The sequence below is a fragment of the Acomys russatus genome, chromosome 14, assembly GCF_903995435.1.
Source record: "Acomys russatus chromosome 14, mAcoRus1.1, whole genome shotgun sequence".
NCBI lineage: Eukaryota > Metazoa > Chordata > Mammalia > Rodentia > Muridae > Acomys > Acomys russatus.
The window spans coordinates 42,315,455-42,335,294 of record NC_067150.1 but is presented as its reverse complement, the minus strand read 5'-3'; the positions used below and the strand labels follow the sequence as shown (position 1 = coordinate 42,335,294).

The following is a 19,840-nucleotide window of genomic DNA, read 5'->3' as shown; positions in this document are numbered from 1 at the left end:
AGGAAACCATAATTTCATATAATTCAACCTAAAATATATCTAACAAAAATACCTATATCCTTAGGACAAATCGAGAAGGGCTGGCAAGAGCCCTGAAAGCAATTCATCAGGAGCCAAACAGTGGAAGGAAAGAACTGACTCTCATAAGCTGTCCTCTGACCTCCACACGTATGTCCGCACTCATATACACAAGCAACATATGCACACACAGGCAGGTAGGTAGACCAACAATTTAAAAGGCAAAAGCAAGAAAACTATTACTATAAAAGCAGCAGGCTGCCTCAGAGATAATGTAGGTACGGTCAGAGGTGTCACTGGGAACGTTCTGTTCTTTGTCTTAGGAAATGACTTAGGAAGTCATGGGGACTTCCTCCTGTAACAACTAACTGTATACTTGCATCTTATACATTTAGGTTGCAGGTTATAGCAGAGAGAAGACTTTTTAAGTGCACATAAGAGCAGCCTGGCTTTCACCGGCTTGCAGCAAGCTGTTCTTTTCCAAGGTCTCCCTCACAGCAATGTTCTCATTCTCTCCCAGTATTATTTATATGCAAAAAGGACTTGAGTCTCACATCTGTCTCTACATATGGGCTTTTCCTCCAGGGGAGAGAAAGCACACTGCGAATTGACGTCAGACCCAATTCCATTCCACATAACTCTCTAAAAATGGTCCTTTGCATAAACACTTCAGGAAGTAGCTTTTTTTTTTTTTCTGAACACCCACTCTGAAGCTCCCAGGCAACAGTTAAGAACAAGCAATTTTTCGAAAGTTTCCCAATGCTATGCCTCTACTAAGGAGAACCAGCAAGGGGCAGAGGGTCTGACAGCACATGCTGGCAGGGAATCCAAGCCTAAATGGTTACAATCCCTAACCGTTAGCCTGACCTTCCCCTGCCAGGCACACCACGTCTAATTATGGAGGTCTGGCTGGGTACAGTCTACTGTAGCTGGAGGTGATAACTACCTAACATCCTCTTAGCAGTCAGTCTGGGTCCCACTCATCACAATACCCCTAAGGAGATTCTAAGTAAAGTCTTAGAAAGATATCAAGGCAAAGCCACATCGAGCTAATAGTGTTTTTTGTAAAACTTTATTCTCTGTCTTAGCCTTTGGAAAACAGTTGCTGAAAACTAAAACCCACGACAAAGGCCTCCGGAAACTGAGCTTAGGTACAATCAAGACAGGTTCTTCATTCAAGGCAAGATAAAGTTATTAGAAAAGGAACTTTAAAGCTAGACATGGTGGCGCACGCCTTTAATCCCATCACTCAGGAGGCAGAGTTCGAGGGCAGCCTGGTCTACGAAGCAAGTCCAGTATAGCTAAGGCTACATAGAGAAACCCTGTCTTGAAAAAAACTAGAAAAAAAAAAAAAGAGAGAGAGAGAGAGAGAGAAAGAAAGAAAGAAAGAAAGAAAGAAAGAAAGAAAGAAAGAAAGAAAAAGGAACTTTAAGCCCAGCAGTGGTGGCGCTTGCCTTAAATCCCAGCACAGGGGAGATAGAGGCAGGCGTACCTCTGTGAGTTTGATCCCAGCACAGGGGAGGTAGAGGCAGGCGTACCTCTGTGAGTTTGATCCCAGCACAGGGGAGGTAGAGGCAGGCGTACCTCTGTGAGTTTGATCCCAGCACAGGGGAGGTAGAGGCAGGCGTACCTCTGTGAGTTTGATCCCAGCACAGGGGAGGTAGAGGCAGGCGTACCTCTGTGAGTTTGATCCCAGCACAGGGGAGGTACAGGCAGGTGTACCTCTGTGAGTTTGATCCCAGCACAGGGGAGGTACAGGCAGGTGGGCAGGTGTACCTCTGTGAGTTTGAGGCCACTGCCAAGTTAAACCCATCGTGGAAAATGGCCAGGCTGGAGCCACTGACTAGCCATGACGGAAGCAGGAGCACCCACTAAAGGATGTCAAAAGCCAGGCCCCAGGGAGCTGGAGTGATGCTTACCAGTTGACAGCACGTGCTCTTGCAGAGGACCCTAGGACTCACACTCACACACATACACATGCAAATAAGGAAAATACATATATTTTAAAAGTCTACGCAGGAGAGGGAGGAGGGAAACGGATGGGAAGATTGACCTCAATGACCACTTAAACTAGGACGGTCCCCAAATTATGTTCTCACAGCACCAAGTACTTCTCAAAACACTTCACAATTACCTATAAACAGTGAAATGTCTATAAGCTTTACCAAAAACAGGAGTTATGTCTATCTGATTCACTCTTATATTCCAAAGCACTCAGCAAGTACTTAGTAAATGTGTATTTAACAAATAAATAGGAGGACCTGCATTTTAAGAGGGGAAAGGGGAGGAAGGGGGAGAGAAACTACGGAAGAGCCAGATGTGGTAGCACATACCTGTAATTCCAGTTTGGGGCTGAGGCAGGAGGACCAAGAGTTTGGGGTCTTGTCTCAAGAGACGTGAGACTGAAAGAGACCTGAGAGGAAGGGGTGTCCACACTAGGGAATAAAGGCTGTGAGAAGCTTACAGCCTGGGCAAAGGCAACTCCTGAAATAGTCAACAGTTATGCCAGCGTGTTCTATGCACTAGAACATTGCATGCAGGACAAGGAAGAACAGTCCAGCCTCCTATTCTCAGTGACGTTCCCTGTTGTCCACGCTGTAGCCTGAGCCAAACCTCCCAAGACAGCAGGAAGGATGTGAGCCTGCATCCAGGCACCTACCAGCTGGAACCGACAATGACGCACATACTGTAATGGCGAGGGCCAGTGCGAAGTCCAAGGAGATCAGAGAGCATCTCCACATTCAGCACAGACCTTCCTTCCCTGATGTCACTCAAAACCTCTAGTAAACAACTGCAGAAACAGCCTGTATGCGCATAAGAGAGTGTGACAATCAAGGGAAACCCCGCGTCCTCCAATATCCAAGGCAAGGATCAAAGCTGAAAACACCAGCCATTTTCTCCACAGCTACAACTTGGTACTGAGTCTGCCCAACAACAGTAGCTGACAATGATGGTGGTGGCTATGCATGGCTTTAATCCCGGGGCTGACAATGATGGTGGTGGCTGTGCATGGCTTTAATCCCGGGCACAGGCAGGGTGTCTCTGAGTTCACGGCCAGCCTGGTCTGCAGATGAGTTCCAGGACAGCCAGGGCTACACAGAGAAACCCTGCCCCAAAAGAAGCAAAGCCCCTGCGAGATCTGCACAGCAAGCAGCAGTTGCTAGAGGGATGCTCTGGCTTCCTACATTAGACACTGGTGCCAGTGGGGAACCACCATAGCGGTCTTACATTCAAACTGAGTGGCTGAAGGAACAGAGGCCCTGCAGTTTTATACCCTTAAGTCCCCGTGGCCTCTCTTCTTCACTGGCTAAGTGAACAGCCACCCTGTGAGTATAGATTCAGGAAAACAGTTTCAAGCTGGACATTTACTTCTGACCACAGGTCTATGTGGGACAAAGTATCTGTCCAGCACGCTTCCACTCAGGAAGGGTAGAAAAACAACAGTGAATGGATATGGTGGTGCCTGGGACAGAAAGTGGACCCAGCACTTGTGTCTCACCCACACCCATCCCCAGGGCAAACTGTGCTGGTTGGATTGCTCTTTTTTCTTTTTCTGGTGTAAAAGGGGCTTACTGGGGTAGGAGAAAGGAGTGAGGACCTGGGGAAGGGGAAGAGACAGCAAGAAAGCCATGATGGCAGAGAGAGAGGGCAGAAGGCGGGCACACACGGAGAACAGAGAGGGGGAAACACTGAAAACAGAAAAAGACCTTTTCATCTCTTAAAGCTGCAGAGACACTAGGTGGACACCAGCTGGGCAGACAGACTAACTTCTGCCCAGCTGTTACCCACACTCATACATGCACTAGCCTACCTTCTCCGGCACAGTGAGCCCCTGACCAGACAGCCCTCGGGCTGAACCAGCAGGGTTCTAGTTCAACCAACCTGAGGGATTCCTGGCTGAGCTGTGCTGTGGACTCTGGGAAAGACTACTAGCATGAATTCAGGCCAGTAGCACTTATCTGTCCAAGGTCACAAGCCAGTGTGAGAGGCAGGGTGGAGCTCAGCCTCCTCATAGCCTTTTCTTGTCTGGCCCATTCAGAACTGGAAAAGAAAATGACTTGTAGCCCTCCCCACTCCTCCTAGTGAACTTCAATAAAAGACTCGAGGGAAAAAAAGCAAAATCTCACGATCCTCAATGTCAGCAATAAGAAACTATTGGCTGGACTGTTTTTCCAGTTTGCCAAGCAGGCACTGTACATTTACTGACCGATTATAAAAAGACCATGGGCAACGGTCCTTACTTCATCCTTCTAGTGGGCCTGTTGATCTGGACCTCTCCTGTAGCCAGCATTTCCACATTCCACCAAACTGCCTTTTTCTTCACGCTACCTCCTGAGGAGGATAATTTAAAAGGTCCACAGGAAATTGTTCACTGCCTTGAAGTGTTTCTTATCAGTATAAATCTCATGAGTCAGAGCCTCCATGTAAACGATGCCACATTTACCAAGAGACTGAGCAATCAAAGAGTTAACTGTCAAGGCAATTTGCTTCTTATTGGTTTTTGCCATCAGGGTCCTTACAGATTAGCTCACTACTGCCTTGGGGTTGGGGCACTCTCATGCAATGTATGGCCCCACGTCCCTCAATATGTTAACTGAAGCCGTGTGGAGCTTAACGAATGTGCCGATGTGTATCAGGCGTGGGCAGAGAAGCTGCAACACCTTGCAGATCTCTGGGCCTGCAATGCTACTGATATGATAGGCTGACAAATGATAGATCAATAGATGACAGGCAGACAAGCATGGAGGCAGATTTTGCAGACAAATGACAATTTGGGTTCTGCAGGTCATAAAAGTTGCCATCTTTTCTTGCCACGGTAGCCACTCAAGTCTCAGCTCTGCACATCTACCTACCCATGCCAGGCCGTGGCCAGCTCTTCTGTGGGAGAGCTTCCTCTTTCAGTTCCTCTCACAGGCACTTCACTGTACTCTACCTTGGACTCTGAAATTCCTCACTTCTTAAGAGTCTCTGGCACAGCAGGAACCTGCTTTCTCTTCTAGACTCTTCTTCCTGCCTGCTGTACATCTGTTTTCTTTCCCTCACTTTATTTCTCCTAACTTTATCTCACAGACTTTCACTCTTTCCTGGTTTGCTGCTACTCTCCCCACCTCCTCCTATTATTAATAGTTACCTTTCAATTTTTTTTCAATTTCCTACTTTATTCAATCTTAGCTCTTCTCTTTACAGTCCTTACTAGGGGTATAGTTATTGTGTCCAACTGTTTTTATTATATTAAGTATCTCATTTGTTTTCTTTCAGAGGTTTGCACTGCTACTAAAGTCTGCTTATTCTTCTCCAAACGGAAGTGGGGATTGACCACAACAAGAGAACTCACAAAATACCAGGATGAAGACAAACCGTAACACAGAAACACAAAATAACAAAACATGAGACAACACGAGTCCTTCAATAGTTCCTAACTCTCCCAGAACCCAATCCAAAGAGATCAAAATGGTTCAAATATTGGCCAAAGAATTTAAACGTAAAAATTTTTAAATATCCAGTTGCCACAAAGACGCAAATTAACAAATTAATGAAGTAAATTCAAGATGAGGACGTCAACAACAAACAAAACAAAACAAAAACCCAGAAACTGGGGGGAGTGGGACCTCAATATATAAAAGGAAAAAAATCCAAAGGAAAGCAGTTCTGTGGACTAATTGGGAGAAAGAAAGAATACCACGAGCCAGAGACTGCAGACTAGGTAGAGGGATTAATAAATTAGAAAACAATAGGGGAAAAAGTAAAAAACTATAACAACTTCCAGGACTTCTAGCGTGTGGTTAAGAAACAAAGTGTGGGGCTAGAGAGATGGCTCAGAGGTTAAGAGAACTGGTTGCTCTACCAAAGGTCCTGAGTTCAATTCCCAGCAACTACGTGATGGCACACAACCATCTATAATGAGACGTGGTGTCCTCTTCTGGCATGTAGGTGTTACATACAGATAGAATACTATATACATAATAAATAAATAAATGTTAAAGAAACAAACAAAGCCTGAGTGGTACACGACTGTAACCCCAGCACTTGGGGAGGCGGATGTTTTTGAGTTCGAGGCCACTAAGTCTACACCACAGAGAAATCTTGTCTCGAAAAACAAAAACAAACAAACAAGCAGAAAAATGGGTAAAAGTTGTCCAAGCCCATTTAATCCCAGCACTTGAGAGGCAAAGGCAGGAGGATCTTGGGAGTCCAAGGCCAGCCTGGTCTACAGAGAGTTCCAGGACACCTATTGCTGAAAGAAGCTTCTCTGAGGAAGGTAGAGTGGTGCACTGACCTGGGATAGAGTGAGTCATTAGGAGTCAGTTTAACCCTACGCCCACACAGCAGCAGACCAGCAGTAACAGCTTCTCCCACGGCCTGACCTACCCAGCCACAAGTACTTGGCCCATGAACAGTCCCCGGCATGAGCTTTGTCTGGTAAAACGGGCTTTAAATAGAGTAGAAAGTAGTTGGTTGTTGCCATAGCACGTGTGCCACTATTGCACCACTGGGCCTGTCTCACCAGGCACTCACTACTGCAGTTCCCAGCATTTACGTCTGGATAAGACTACTTACTAATTGCTCTGCCAATAGCATGCATAGCACCGCTAGAAGGGGATTTTAAAACAAAAGCACCACTTATCAGGAAAATGAAAGATACAGCAAAGGCAATTCTAAAAGGAAATTTTACAGCCACAAGCACCTATATTTAAAAAAAGAAAGACAGACAGAAAAACAGAGAAATCACAAATAAAATAGTTTCATGATACAATTCAAAGTTTCCAGTAAGTAATAGGCCAAATCCACAATCAGTACTCTGAAAAAAAAAATCAGCCCTAAAATTAATAAAATGAAAACCAACAGAAAGGAACAATAAAACAGAGTTGGTTCTCTGCAGAGAAGATGGACCAGCCATTAGCCAAACCAACCAAAAGGAAAAACGAATATTCAAGCTAATAAAATTAGAGTAAAAATGAAAGACTGGGGCTGAAGACCTGGCTCAGTGGTTACAGCTCATGCCAGGAGCAATGTCTTCTGCCACCCCCTTTGTCTCCACCACCCAACAGAGTTCTGAAGAGCAGTACCAGGCACAGAACACGGGAGCTGCCGCAAACATTAGTTCTCCGCTGCTGAGCTGCACCCTCAAGCCCTCATGTCTTCATCTAGATAGCTTCAGCTAAACTTTAAAGCCAGGCACAGACTGGCTACAGTTTTTCTGTCCTGCACACAGCCTTGTTGAATACGTATTTGCCTTGCTAACCACATTTTTGTTAACCAAATTTTTATATTCACAAGCCAAAATTTACCACACTGCGAAAAAATATAAACTCAAGTAAAAATTCACCCACTCATTACAATTTATAAAAACGTTAATTTTTAAATGTCAATACAACAAATAGTAGGGAAATGATCCTGAAGTATTTTGAATGCAGTTCCATTAGGTGTTTAGTACATCCCAATCTCCTTACAGCATGAATACAGCGATGTGAATCCACCTGCTTTGATGACCAAGAACGAAACAATTAGCCAGAAAACCAACAGGGTAATTCATTTTCTCCTCAACTCAGGGTCCAGGAAGGTCAGCAGAAATGATGAGAGAAAAAGAGAAGAAGGAGCCTGATTATTTCTGTTTATTGATAAATATAGAATCAGCTACAAGTACCTGCCACAAATGAAAAAAGCTCCAGAAAAAAAATGCTTTTAACTAAAAAGCAATGCTCAGCTACTTATGCTTGTGATTTGTGTTACATCAAAGAATGATCCACCACAGCATGAAAACACTCAAGTGAGCTGTGCGAGAACACCGGGGATCCTGAAACCACATTTCTTATCTAGGACCAACTTTTGTCAGGTCACGAGCCTGAGCCTCACTTCCTTCTTCACCCACAGAATGAAGAAAGCTCAAATGCGCAAGTAACTGCCTAAAGGATAAAAAGCAAAGTCGGGAGAACTGTAGCTCCGTAAACAACGCTTCTGTTTTTAAATGTCCTTTGCATTTATGTATATATGGATGGATGGATGGACGGATGGATGGATGGATTGATTTATGTATTCATTGAGAGGGAGAGAGAGAGTGTTCACAGAGGACATCTGCAGGGGTCAGTTCTCCCCTTCCACCCAGTGGGTTTGGAAAGGGAATTGGGGTCACCATGCTTGGTGACAAAACACCTTTACCCCGAGTCATCTTGCCAGTACAGTGCTTCTGTTTTAATACTCATTTTCAAAATATAAATTTGTACCAACAAATGAATGTAATGCGGAATATTTTGGGCATAATTTAATTATTATATGTGCTAATGCATAAGAAATGGTAATTAAATGCAGAAAACTGTATATAGCTGAATCCATCGGTATACAAACCACACAATAAACCATCTGCAGCTCCCTCAGCTCCGGTGATAAGCCACTCATGATGCACCTGGTACTCTATCAGGTTTCAGGAGACCTCTCCCAGCTACAGAAGGCATCTCATCAGCACGAGGCAAGACAAGCACCGTCCCCATTTCAGAGGGTGTGTATCTTTAAACACTCAGCGGACAGTAAGCTGGGTTGCGGTGTTTATTGGGATCACATCACTTTTCAGTTTGCTTGTTTGAGACAAGGTTTCATGTATCCCAAGGTGACCTTATGTGTGCTAGGTAGCCAAGGGTGACCATGACCTTCCGATCCTTGTGTTTCCACCTTCCAGTTTATCAAGATGTGTCATGTCCCCACACAGTGCTGGGGATCAGACTCAGGGCCTTGTAGATGCTAGGCAGGCACTCTACCAATTGATCTCTTATTAACAAATTAAATATTGTGGCTTAATCCCCATAAATTCTGTGGTTTTATTTCACAATGACACTTAGCTATTCCATGCCATCTTATAACAGAACTGTCTCTACTGCTGTTTGGGGCAGGGGTGGGAGGAACTTACTGACCAATCTATTTCTTCCACAGATAACACATGGGCAAGCACCCAGCCACTCCACTTACATATCAAGTCAATGTAAGAGGAAAGCCTTTTCCTCAGCTCCCTCCTCACTAGCTGTCCTCTCCAATGCCTAGCCACTGTCTGTATGAGCCTAAAACCAGATGCCAGACTTAGGAGCCAAAGGGTCATCATTTGCTTTGAAACAGTGAGGAGGAAAAAAAAAAAAAAAACTCAGTTTGTCAAGAAAACCAACACTGAGTGTGCCTTTTAAACTCGGATCTAGTTTCTGGGACAAATTTTGGTGTGACCCACTAAGGCCATTTTTTAGTAATGGATAAAATATGAAGCAAAAATCATTTCTGCAACACAGTTGTGACACTGCATTAGAAATGGCAGTGCCTACACAATACCTCCAATTCCTGATAAACTCAGAGGGACAAGGGACAGTGAAATGACAGGAGCTAGCCACCTTCTCTGGTGTCCATGCAAGAGAGATTTATGGGAGGGATTGAACTGAGAGCAGACTAAAACCTGGCACCAATAGCCAGCAAGCAGATAAGCATAGCAGGTCAGCTACAATCTGTGTGTTGTGGCGCACTCCTACAACCCCAACAATTCTAAGTTCCAGGCCAGGCTGGGCTACACAGCAAGACCCTCTTTCAAAAATGCAAACAAGAGCCAACATCATCAGCAAACAAATGAACTTGCTGTTAAGTCTGAAGACCTGAGTTCAATCCAAGACCCAAATGGTGAAAGGAGAAAACAGACTCCTAAAAGTTGTCCTCTGACCTCTACATGGGCATATACAGACAGAGGATTAAATTATGATGTAAAAAAAGTAATGCAAACCACTACAGTACTAGTTAGCATGCTCTGCACAGGCGGGTAACGGAATAATGCTGTGTTCTATGAACCGGGGCTGCTACCAAAAGGCACAAGCATGAGTGAAGGAAAGTGTGTGCTTCCATCAATTAGGCAAAGCCATTTGGCTGTTACAATCAGAATTCTGGGCACTATTTGTTTTGTTTTGTTTTTTTGTTTGTTTGTTTTTCGAGACAGGGTTTTTCTATGGGCACTATTTCTTAAATAATTAAATGGGACTCAAACCTTTACAAATAAATGATATTTTGGTTCATATCTAAATGAACATACAGAAGAAGGAAAAATGAAAATGCCAGCAAAGACTGCTCAGCAAGCAAAGGTCTTGCTGTACAAGCCTCACAGCACAAGCTTAAGCACCAGAACCCACGTAACGGTAGGAAGGAACCAACAACAGAGTCCTCTGACCTCCACACACATCCCATGGTGTGCAATATGTAAACACACACACGCACGCACACACGCATGGATAACAATAGTGGTGGTATTTGAGCAACTAAATTAATTTTTTTCTTGGTCATAGTGCACTGTTTTTATGTCAGAGGAAAACAAATCTCTTCTGGCTTCAACAGATGACTCTCTCTCTAGTCCTGGCTCATATGGAATTAACGATAAGCCATCAAATGTCCCTACAAATTTCCAAAGGTCCAAAGAGAACACACTGGCTTTGGAAGGCACTTTCCTCACCACATGAAAACACACTGCATCTAGAAACATGGAGAAGCATGGGGCTTACAAAACACCCAACAACACGTGGGCTGGCCTGGCCTTGCCTTTCATAGCTACAGTTTGGTGACTCCTACTGGCAGGCACTAGGAAGCCCTGTCCCTCTGCGGTAAAGCTAATGTAGAGTCACTTAATCATATGTAGCAATGCCCGATAGCAGGAAATAGGAGAACATGATTTAAACAGACATAATATAAATTTCATATCCAGACTTCTCTCAACATTATCCCAACTATGAGAAGTTCATTGTCTAGGTCCCTAACCCAGTCCTCTGTCATCTAAAGTTTCATTTTCATGGTTTCAATAACCTCCATTAACAGAATATTCCAGAAATGATCAATTCCTAAAGTATTCAGTTGCATACTGCTAAGTATCATGATAAAGTCTGCTGTGGTAGTTTGAATAAAAATGATCCCCATAGGGCCCATAGGAAGTGGGACTATTAGGAGGTGTGGCCTTGTTGGAGGAAGTTTATCTCAGTTCTCTTCCTGCTGCCTGCCAATCCAGATGTAGAACTCTCAGCTCCTTTTCCAGCACCATGTCTGCTTGTACACTGTCATGTCCCTCCATGACCATAATAGACTAAACCTCTGAAACTGGAAGCCAGCTCCAATCAAATGTTTTCTTTTATAAGAGTTGCTGTGGTCATGTTGTCTCTTCATAGCAATAAAGCCCAAACTAAGACACCTATCATGATGAATTCTCATGGTCCCACTGAGCACCTGAATCATCTCTGTGTCCAGTATATCCACACTGTACCAACTACCTGCCCATCAGTCACACAGTAGCATCTTGGTTGTCACATCCATTATCAAAGCACACCGGTGCTCACACTCAAGTAACCAACTTAGCGATGGTTCCAATGCACAGAGGAAATGCTGCTGATAACTTGGACATGGCAAAGAGAGGCCAAAAGAAGTTCTTTTAAGTAAAAAGACAAATTCTCAACTTATTAAGGAAAGAAAGAATTTCTATGCTGAGATTACTGAAATTTATACTACAGTAAAGTATTTGGGGAAGATATATTCACATTTTTATTATAGTGTACTACTATACTTTTTCTATTTTATTACTATTTTTTCGTGGGGATGGTTTTTGAGACAGGGTCTCACTATGTAGCTCTGGCTGTCCAAGAACTCATTCTGTAGACCAGGCTGGCCTCAAACTCAGATCTGTCTGTCTCTGCCTCCTGAGGGCTGGGATTAAAGGTGTGCACCACCATGCCAAGTTATTGTTGAATTCTTAATGTGCCTAGTGTGCAAATTAAACTTTATCACAGATATATGTACAAAAAAATATAACATGTCCAGAGTTTCAGAAATCCACTGGGGATATCCCAGACAAAGGGCAGGCAGGCATGGTGGCACACACCTTTAACCCAGCAGTAAAAAGGCAAGTAGATCTCTGAGTTTGAGACTTATCTGGCCTACATACAGAGTTTCAAGGCAACAAGAGTGACATAATAGAGAAACTGTGTCTCAAAAATGAGAAAGAGGGGATGGAGAGATGGCTCAGAGATAAGAACCCTGACTGCTCCTCCAGAGGTACCCAGCGAGTTCAATTCCCAGAATCACATGCTGGCTCACAACATCTATAATGTGATCTGGTGCCCTCTTCTGGCCTGCAAGTATACATGCAGGCAGAGCACTGTATACATAATAAATAAATAAATCCTTTTTTTAAAATGAGAGAGACAGACAGACAGACAGACAGACAGACGGACGGACAGACAGACAGACAAGACAGGCAGAGACAGGCACAAACAGGCAAAGTATACTAACTATAATTACTAGAATACCAGCATCAGCCGAGCTCCTCCATTTACAACCTTATCCTGGATGCTGTGGTGAACACAGAAGGGACTCAGTGTGGTCACCCCCCCTCACAGTACTCAGTCACTTCATGAGGAAAAACATACAAACCAATCAGAAACACGCAGATAGAATAAGAGAAAGGCTAATAACTAAGTTACTATACAGACAAATACTTGATGCCCTTACAGAAACCCTGTGAAACACAGGTAGACATAGGTGTTCACTTCACAGTTGAAGAGCACTCTGATAGCACGAGGTGGGAAACTAGAATTCCAGACATGGCCACCAACACAAGCAAAAAAAGACACAGTAAAGGGAAGAGTGAGTATGGACAAGCTGAAAGAAAACCTAGGTTGGGCTGGGTGGTGGTGGTGCACGCCTTTAATCCCAGCACTCAGGAGGCAGAGGCAGGTGGATCACTGTGAGTTCGAGGCCAGCCTGGTCTACAAAGCAAGTCCAGGACAGCCAAGGCTACATAGAGAAACCCTGTCTCGAAAAACCAAAAAAAAAAAAAAAAAGAAAGAAAGAAAAAGGAAAAGGAAAACTAGGTCAGGGAATAGGAACAGTAACAGTAAGGAAGGAGAGCGATCTGAGCAGACTGCAGATTTCTGTAAGGGATCCTTGTCAGATTAAGATCATTTGTAGAGAAGCCTCAATACCAGGCCCTGTGCTAGGCGTCTGGACGGAGGTGCAGCTCAGCGGGACAAGTGCAGACCTTAATTTTGATTCCCAGCACTGCATACACCAGGACGCTCTCTCACTCCCATGACCGGAAGGCCTCACGGGAGTCTAAGCCCCCTGAAATGGGAGGCACAAGGCCTAATGTGGCTACAGGTCTGCTTCAAAAGACAAAAAAGACTCTCACTATGCTCTGAGTATGTGACACAAGAGAACCTAAATTAAGCATACTGACAGCTAAGCTACTAACCTAAGCTAACCTACTTAATAACAGGTCGCCAAAAGGAGTGCTTCCCAACCATTTTACCACATGGAGTTTTACTGTCTATGAACTAGGAAGAAAATGTTCTTTATTACTATTACTTTAAATTTTTCAATATATACACACACACACACACACACATATATATATTTGCGTGCATGTCAAGGATGTATGCACACACACAGGCACAACAATGTGAACTCAGAGGACAGCATGTGCCTGTACCACTGAGCCATCTCAGAGGCCGGCTCTCACCTTTTTTGACATCAGAGATTCCAGCGGTACCAAATGTCAAAAGTATTATCTTCCAAAAGAGCCGAATAAAGGTCACATGACTCAGGAGTGTGTGAGGGCAAGTAGGTAGAAGAGCATGGCCCTGACTGAGATTGCTCCATGGGACTCACTATGGAAACAGCCTTTCTGAATGTTCCTGTGCTAACAGCACAACAGCGAAAGCGAGGTCAAAGGTTAGCTGCTCACTTGGAACCTCACCACCTCCTATTTCAATAGACCGAGGGCTGACGTGAGTTTCAGTGTCCCCAGAGAGCCAACTCAAGACTCACGAAAATCTCCAGCCCCTTTAACACTTTGTAAGTCATTAGAAAAGTAACTCGGAAAGAAATGATACCATGCCCTCCTTCCACACACGCATTATTCCATCTCTCACTCGAGAAATCACTTTCTGAGAAGCTCGCCTGGTCGAAACCCCCAGGTAACAGTCCTAGAGAGCAGGACAAGATGGCAGGCCTTACGTATCTGGAAGGTTCCTCCAGGTTCTGGTCATTCACGTCAGCAGGGACAATCCGAGTGGCCAGTGGTCCCTCTGCAAAAGGCTTTGGTAGCTGACCTCTGAACTCTGATGCAATGAACTGAAGTTGCCAACTGTCAGAGACACAAATGACAAGAATGAAAAAAGCACAAGGCGGTCATATTGCTAAATACACTTGAAACAGGCAACCCTTCACCCCAAGTCGCGAGGAAAACATTTCACTTGAAGAAAACATGATTTCTGCTAAAACCTCAGTCAGAGAGCAGAGGTCAGAAGTCAGTCTGAAGCCATCAAGAAATGTACCCTTTAGTCAAGGCTCAGCTCCAAGCAGATGGCCAAGCACAGAACAAGGAGAAGAGCGTCAGAATGCCACTGATTGCCTCACAAGCAGGAACACGAGTCACACTAAAGCCACCTCAGGTGCACAGGAGAGAACAGTGCGCACTAACACACACCAGGGGACCGCTTTCACCTAAATTATCCTCAGAAGGCCTTTCAGCTATGAAACTATCTCAAATATAGACGGCAAAGGACAAGATCAATGTTTAAAATAGAAATTTCACCTTAATCTCTAATGACTGATATAAAAATCGTCATATGTTTAAAAAATTACTATTTTACCAAGTGAGGAGTTGTTGCAATCAGCAACATTACTCATCTTAACCAAATAGGAAAAGCAGAGAAGTCCAGGGTTGTATACTGTCACATCTAACGCTGATGCATCTTAATCACAGCTCCCCCTACTGCCTGTACATCAGTGTGGAAATTTACTGTTGAATGGAACATACTTCTTTCTAGATCCAGCCTTCCTGCCAGGGTCTCTATTCCACTGTTAGAAGTGGCTTAGTATCAACTGCAGAATGACAAATGTGTACGCTCCAGAGGAGCCTGGAACAGTGCTTGCTGCGCAAGAATGAAGAGTTTAGTCTGGATCTCCCTCACCCGAATAAAAGCTGGGTGTGGCAATTACACCCGTAACCCAGCACGGCAGAGAGGAGGCACACGAGGATTCGGGACAGCTTGCTGGTTGAAACCCTGAACTCCAGGTATGTTAGGGAGAAAGACCCTGTCTCAAAAAATAAGATGGAGCTGGGCATGTGGTGCATAGCTTTAATCCCAGGACTTGGAGGCAGAGGTGGTGGAGCTCTGTGAGTAGAAACCAGCCTGATCTGTGTAGCAAGTTCAAGGCCAGCCAAGGCTACATAGTGATACCTTGTCTCCAAAAAACAAACAACAACAACAACAACAACAACAAAACAAAGAACCCCAACAAAACAAAACAACAAAAAAGGTAAAAAGCAATAAAAGATGATACATGACATCAACTTCTGGCCTCTATACATGAACATGCAAGAGTGTGCGTACACACATAGCATGTACACACACATACGCACACAGCTTACTAGCAGAAGCATACACAAATAACCTTCAGAAGTTCTTAGATGTCTGTGACTAGAAGTGCAAAGCCCAGACCTAGCCAGCCAGCCTAGCCTAACTGGCAAGTCTTGGGTCATGAGACCCTGTCTCAAAAACCAGGGGAGACATGCCTTAGGAAGGACACCCAAAGCTGACCTCGGGCCTCAACACATACTTAAACATTGCACATATGCCCCAAACACACACACACACACACCCTCCAAAGGGGGAAAAAATTTGTTTTGTTTTGTTTTTTTGAGACAGGGTTCTCTGTGTAACCTTTGCTGTCCTGCACTCACTCTGTAGACCAGGCTGGCCTTGAACCCACAGCGATCCACCTGCCTCTGCCTCCCAAGTGCTGGGATTAAAGGCATGCACCACTACCGCGTGGGTTAAGGAAAAAAAAAAATTTCAACCCTCCAAAACAAACAAACCCTAACACAATCTTGCCACAGAATTGCTACTTTTTGATGTAAATTGCTGGGAAATGCACTGAAGAGAAGGCTCAGAAGCTAAGAGCACCTGCTGTTCCTGCAGGGAACCAGGACTATCCTCAACTCTAGTTTCAAAGGATCTGATGCTCTATTCTGGCCTCCTTGGGCACAGGCATGTATGTGGTACACATATGTACATGTAAGCAAAACACTCATGCATGTAAAAATTAAGAACGAGTAAATCTTTAGAACTAAATAAATGAAGTGCTGAGATTTAAGGACTGGAGGGATGATGGTTCAGTGGGCAAGAGTGCTAGCTCTGAAGACATGAGGCCGGAGCTCAGATGCCCGTACCCACATGAACACACCAGGCAACCCCATCCCATGCACACTGTAACCCCAGTACTGAAGCAGTAGGAGGCAGGAGGATCCGCTTGCTGATTTCCAGCCTTCGGAGGTGGGAACAAGCTCCAGGATCAGGGAGACTCATGTGTCTCAAAGGAACAGGCAGAGAATGTAAAGGAGGACACTCTATGGCCACATCTGACTGTTTTGTACATGCACACACACATACACACAAACCATCCACACACACACAAATACGATGAGTTAAAGGACAACTTACTCATCAGGCAGAAGGAAGCTGCTGGGAAACCGATACCATTCTTTTCCCACACAAACGTTCACAGGCCTGCCTTCCGGGACAGTGTGGATGGTTGGGTCTGTGGCAATTCGGTAAAATTCTGGATACAAATCAAGGGGCCCATGATATCCTAAAAAGGATAAGCATTGATAAAAGCCGAAGATCAGAGTCTAACTTTTAACTCATGTTACTTCCCCACTACACTGTACCTTAAAGAGTGTGAGGGCCCACGGCAGCTCAGTGAAGCCTGCTCTCCCAGCACAGCCGTCGCTCTAGGTGGAACAACCACCACAGTGGAGGCTTTATTTTGCCAAATGTAACTTGCTTTCTTGTTCTTTCCATACTTTTTTAGCCTCTACATTTTCTATTCTTTGGGCATATTTTACTATGACTCCAATAATGATTATTAGGAAACTATGTAACCATGAGAACTCAGTTGCAATTTTTCATAACATATTGAAGCTTCATTACATTAGCAGCAGCTGTTTAAAAAGAGGGGAAAGAACTAGAGAGGTGGCTCAGCAGTAAAAAGCACTGGCTGCTCTTTTAGAGGTCCCAGGTTCAATTCCCAGCACCCACCCAGCAGCCCACACTGCCTGTAACTCCAGTTCCAGGGGATCCAATGCCCTCCTCTGGCCTCCACAGGCGTCAGCGAGGCATGTGTTACCTATACATTCAGACAAAATATCTAGACACACACAAAATTTTCAAGGAGGCAATCAATGCTATTGGAGGGAAAAATGTGCCATGACATGAAAAGAAACAGCAATCTCCTCTCTGGTGCTGAGGAGTGGAGGTCACATGCCAATCACTGTCAAGTTCACACCCCTTCACTTTGGGAACAGCCTTTTCCCAGCATAAGCCAACTACACGCCACAAGTAAAGCCTAAAGTGAACTTCTTTGTGAGTGTGACACTGGTCAGGCCACGCCCAGCACATCTACCTCTGAACAGAGCCACAGAGCGAGAGAATGACAAGAGCCCAAACAGGAAGACGGTTCCCAACGCCAGCCAGCTGGACGTCACGGTGTAATGCTCCAGGCGATATCGTTGAAACACAAAGTGGTAACATTTCTAGAAGGAAAGGCAACCATATTGATAAAGATGATACACACCAAACAGAAACAATAAAGTCATGCCCCATACAGACATAATATACACAGCCACATACCATACAGAAACAATATACATAGTCACACGCCATACAGAAACAATATACACAGCCACACGCCATACAGAACCACAATACACAGCCACATGCCATACAGGAACAATATACACAGCCACACGCCATACAGAACCAATACAGAACGCCATACAGAAATACACAGCCACACGCCATACAGGAACAATATACACAGCCACACGCCATACAGGAACAATATACACAGCCACACGCCATACAGGAACAATATACACAGCCACACGCCATACAGGAACAATATACACAGCCACACGCCATACAGGAACAATATACACAGCCACACGCCATACAGGAACAATATACACAGCCACACGCCATACAGGAACAATATACACAGCCACATGCCATACAGAAACAATATACACAGCCACATGCCATACAGGAACAATATACACAGCCACATGCCATACAGGAACATTGAGGAGAGCGAAGCAGACCTGGGGTGTGAGAGGGGTCTGAGCATTTGCGAATACTTGGTATGGTACCCATTCTAAATTCAAAGATCAAAGCCAGCTCCTGTAGCACTGTCCACAGGTCAGCCCAGCCGACCAACTTGCCAAGAATAAACTCCAATATTAAAGGAAAATTATGTGCATGTTTTTGCTAGTGCATAAAGTTCTAATTCTTTTTTTTTTCCCCCTTTTTGGTTTTTCAAGAAAGGCTCTGGGGTAGGGGTACAGGTGAGCCAGCCTTGAGGACAAGAGCACAGGGAAGCTGGCCCTGTCACTCCTCTGCATGAGGTAGTGTGGCTGTGGGGGTGATGCCCTCCCTCACCTTGCCCCTCACCACCTCCAGTAGTCAGGAGAGCTGGCCTTGGGGTCATGGCAGCAAGTGAGCTGGTCCTGCCCCTCGAAAGCTGCAGCACTCAGGAGAACAGGCCCTGTGCCTTGCCTGAGCAGCACAATAAAGCTGGACCTGACAGAGGGAGTGCAGGTGAGCCAGCCCCTTGCAGGCTGCAACACTTGAGAAAGTGGACCCCAAATTTGACTGGGCAGCACAGTGGAGCTGGCTCTGGGGGGTGTGGATGTGGGTGAGCCAGGCCCTGAGAGCATGAGAGCAGAAGAACTGACCCTGCCTCCTGCTGATGACAGCATTGGGCCTAGTCAGAGCAGTGCTGGAGAGCTCACCCTGGTGGTGCAGAGAAGGCAGAGCCAGAGGGCTGACCAGGTTAGCTACCACCCAGGCCCAAAGCCAGGGCTCTTTGAGTTGGCCCACACCAAAATCTATATTATCTGCTAATGGTTGGGATGCATGAAAGGGCGAGTCCTGCTAGCCCAAAGCTGCAGGATCTCCATGACACAGGACAGTAACAGAATAAGCAGAAGTCCCAGTGAGGATCCAGTACTGAGGAGTCAAAGAAGCCAGAGACCTTGAAACAGACCAATGACTCATTGCAATAAACATCTGCAAGTGAAGATGACACACTGACATACTACAGCTTCCACAATGAAACATTTTTCTATGCTTTGTTTTTGTTTTTGGTGGTGGTGGTGGGCTGTGTGTGTGTGTGTGTGTGTGTGTGTGTGTGTGTGTGTGTGTGTGTGTGTGTGTGTGTGTGTGTGTGTGTTTTGGAGGGGGAGGTTGCAATGGTGAAAGGTAGTATGAGGGGATGGGGAAGATGAGTGGGACTAGAATGCATGATGTGAAACTCACAAAGAATCAATAAAAGGTTTTTATATTTAAATACCTGGAAAAGTTGACATCATTGTTTATAAATTATCACTTATTAAATTTGTTAAAAAACAAACACCTATCTTATTTTTTTTCTCTCCCTGACAACTGCAAATGCTAGCAAAAACAAGAGAGTGCTCCAAATTGTTGAAGTCACAAACACAGAGATAATCTAATAAACACAGAGATAATCTAACAAATATAAGATTAACAGCCAGAGAACTGGCCTGGACCAGCTTTAACTCAGGATTACAAACTGTCCTATACTGCTAATTGTCTCATACAGTCCACAACCCTGGTCATACTTGACTCCGATCTAATAGTTAAAAAAATATACATTTTGTGTAGTCTGCCCTAGTGTCACCATATGCAGTAGCCCATGTGATAAGTTAAAATGTTTTAGTAAATGGATCCTATTGACAGGAGACAAA

General features: G+C 44.7%; 1 protein-coding gene across 1 annotated transcript in view; it reads right to left on the bottom strand.

Moving 5' to 3' along the window:
• Alg9 (ALG9 alpha-1,2-mannosyltransferase) overlaps positions 1–19,840 on the bottom strand; it is a 64,623-nt gene that overhangs the window by 16,811 nt on the left and 27,972 nt on the right. Inside the window, exons 11-13 of the mRNA XM_051156430.1 lie at positions 17,479–17,608; positions 16,518–16,665; positions 14,026–14,155 (exon numbers count right to left, since the gene is read on the bottom strand). Coding sequence (XP_051012387.1) covers positions 14,026–14,155; positions 16,518–16,665; positions 17,479–17,608 — 408 coding nt within the window. The remainder of the gene's footprint in view (positions 1–14,025; positions 14,156–16,517; positions 16,666–17,478; positions 17,609–19,840) is intronic.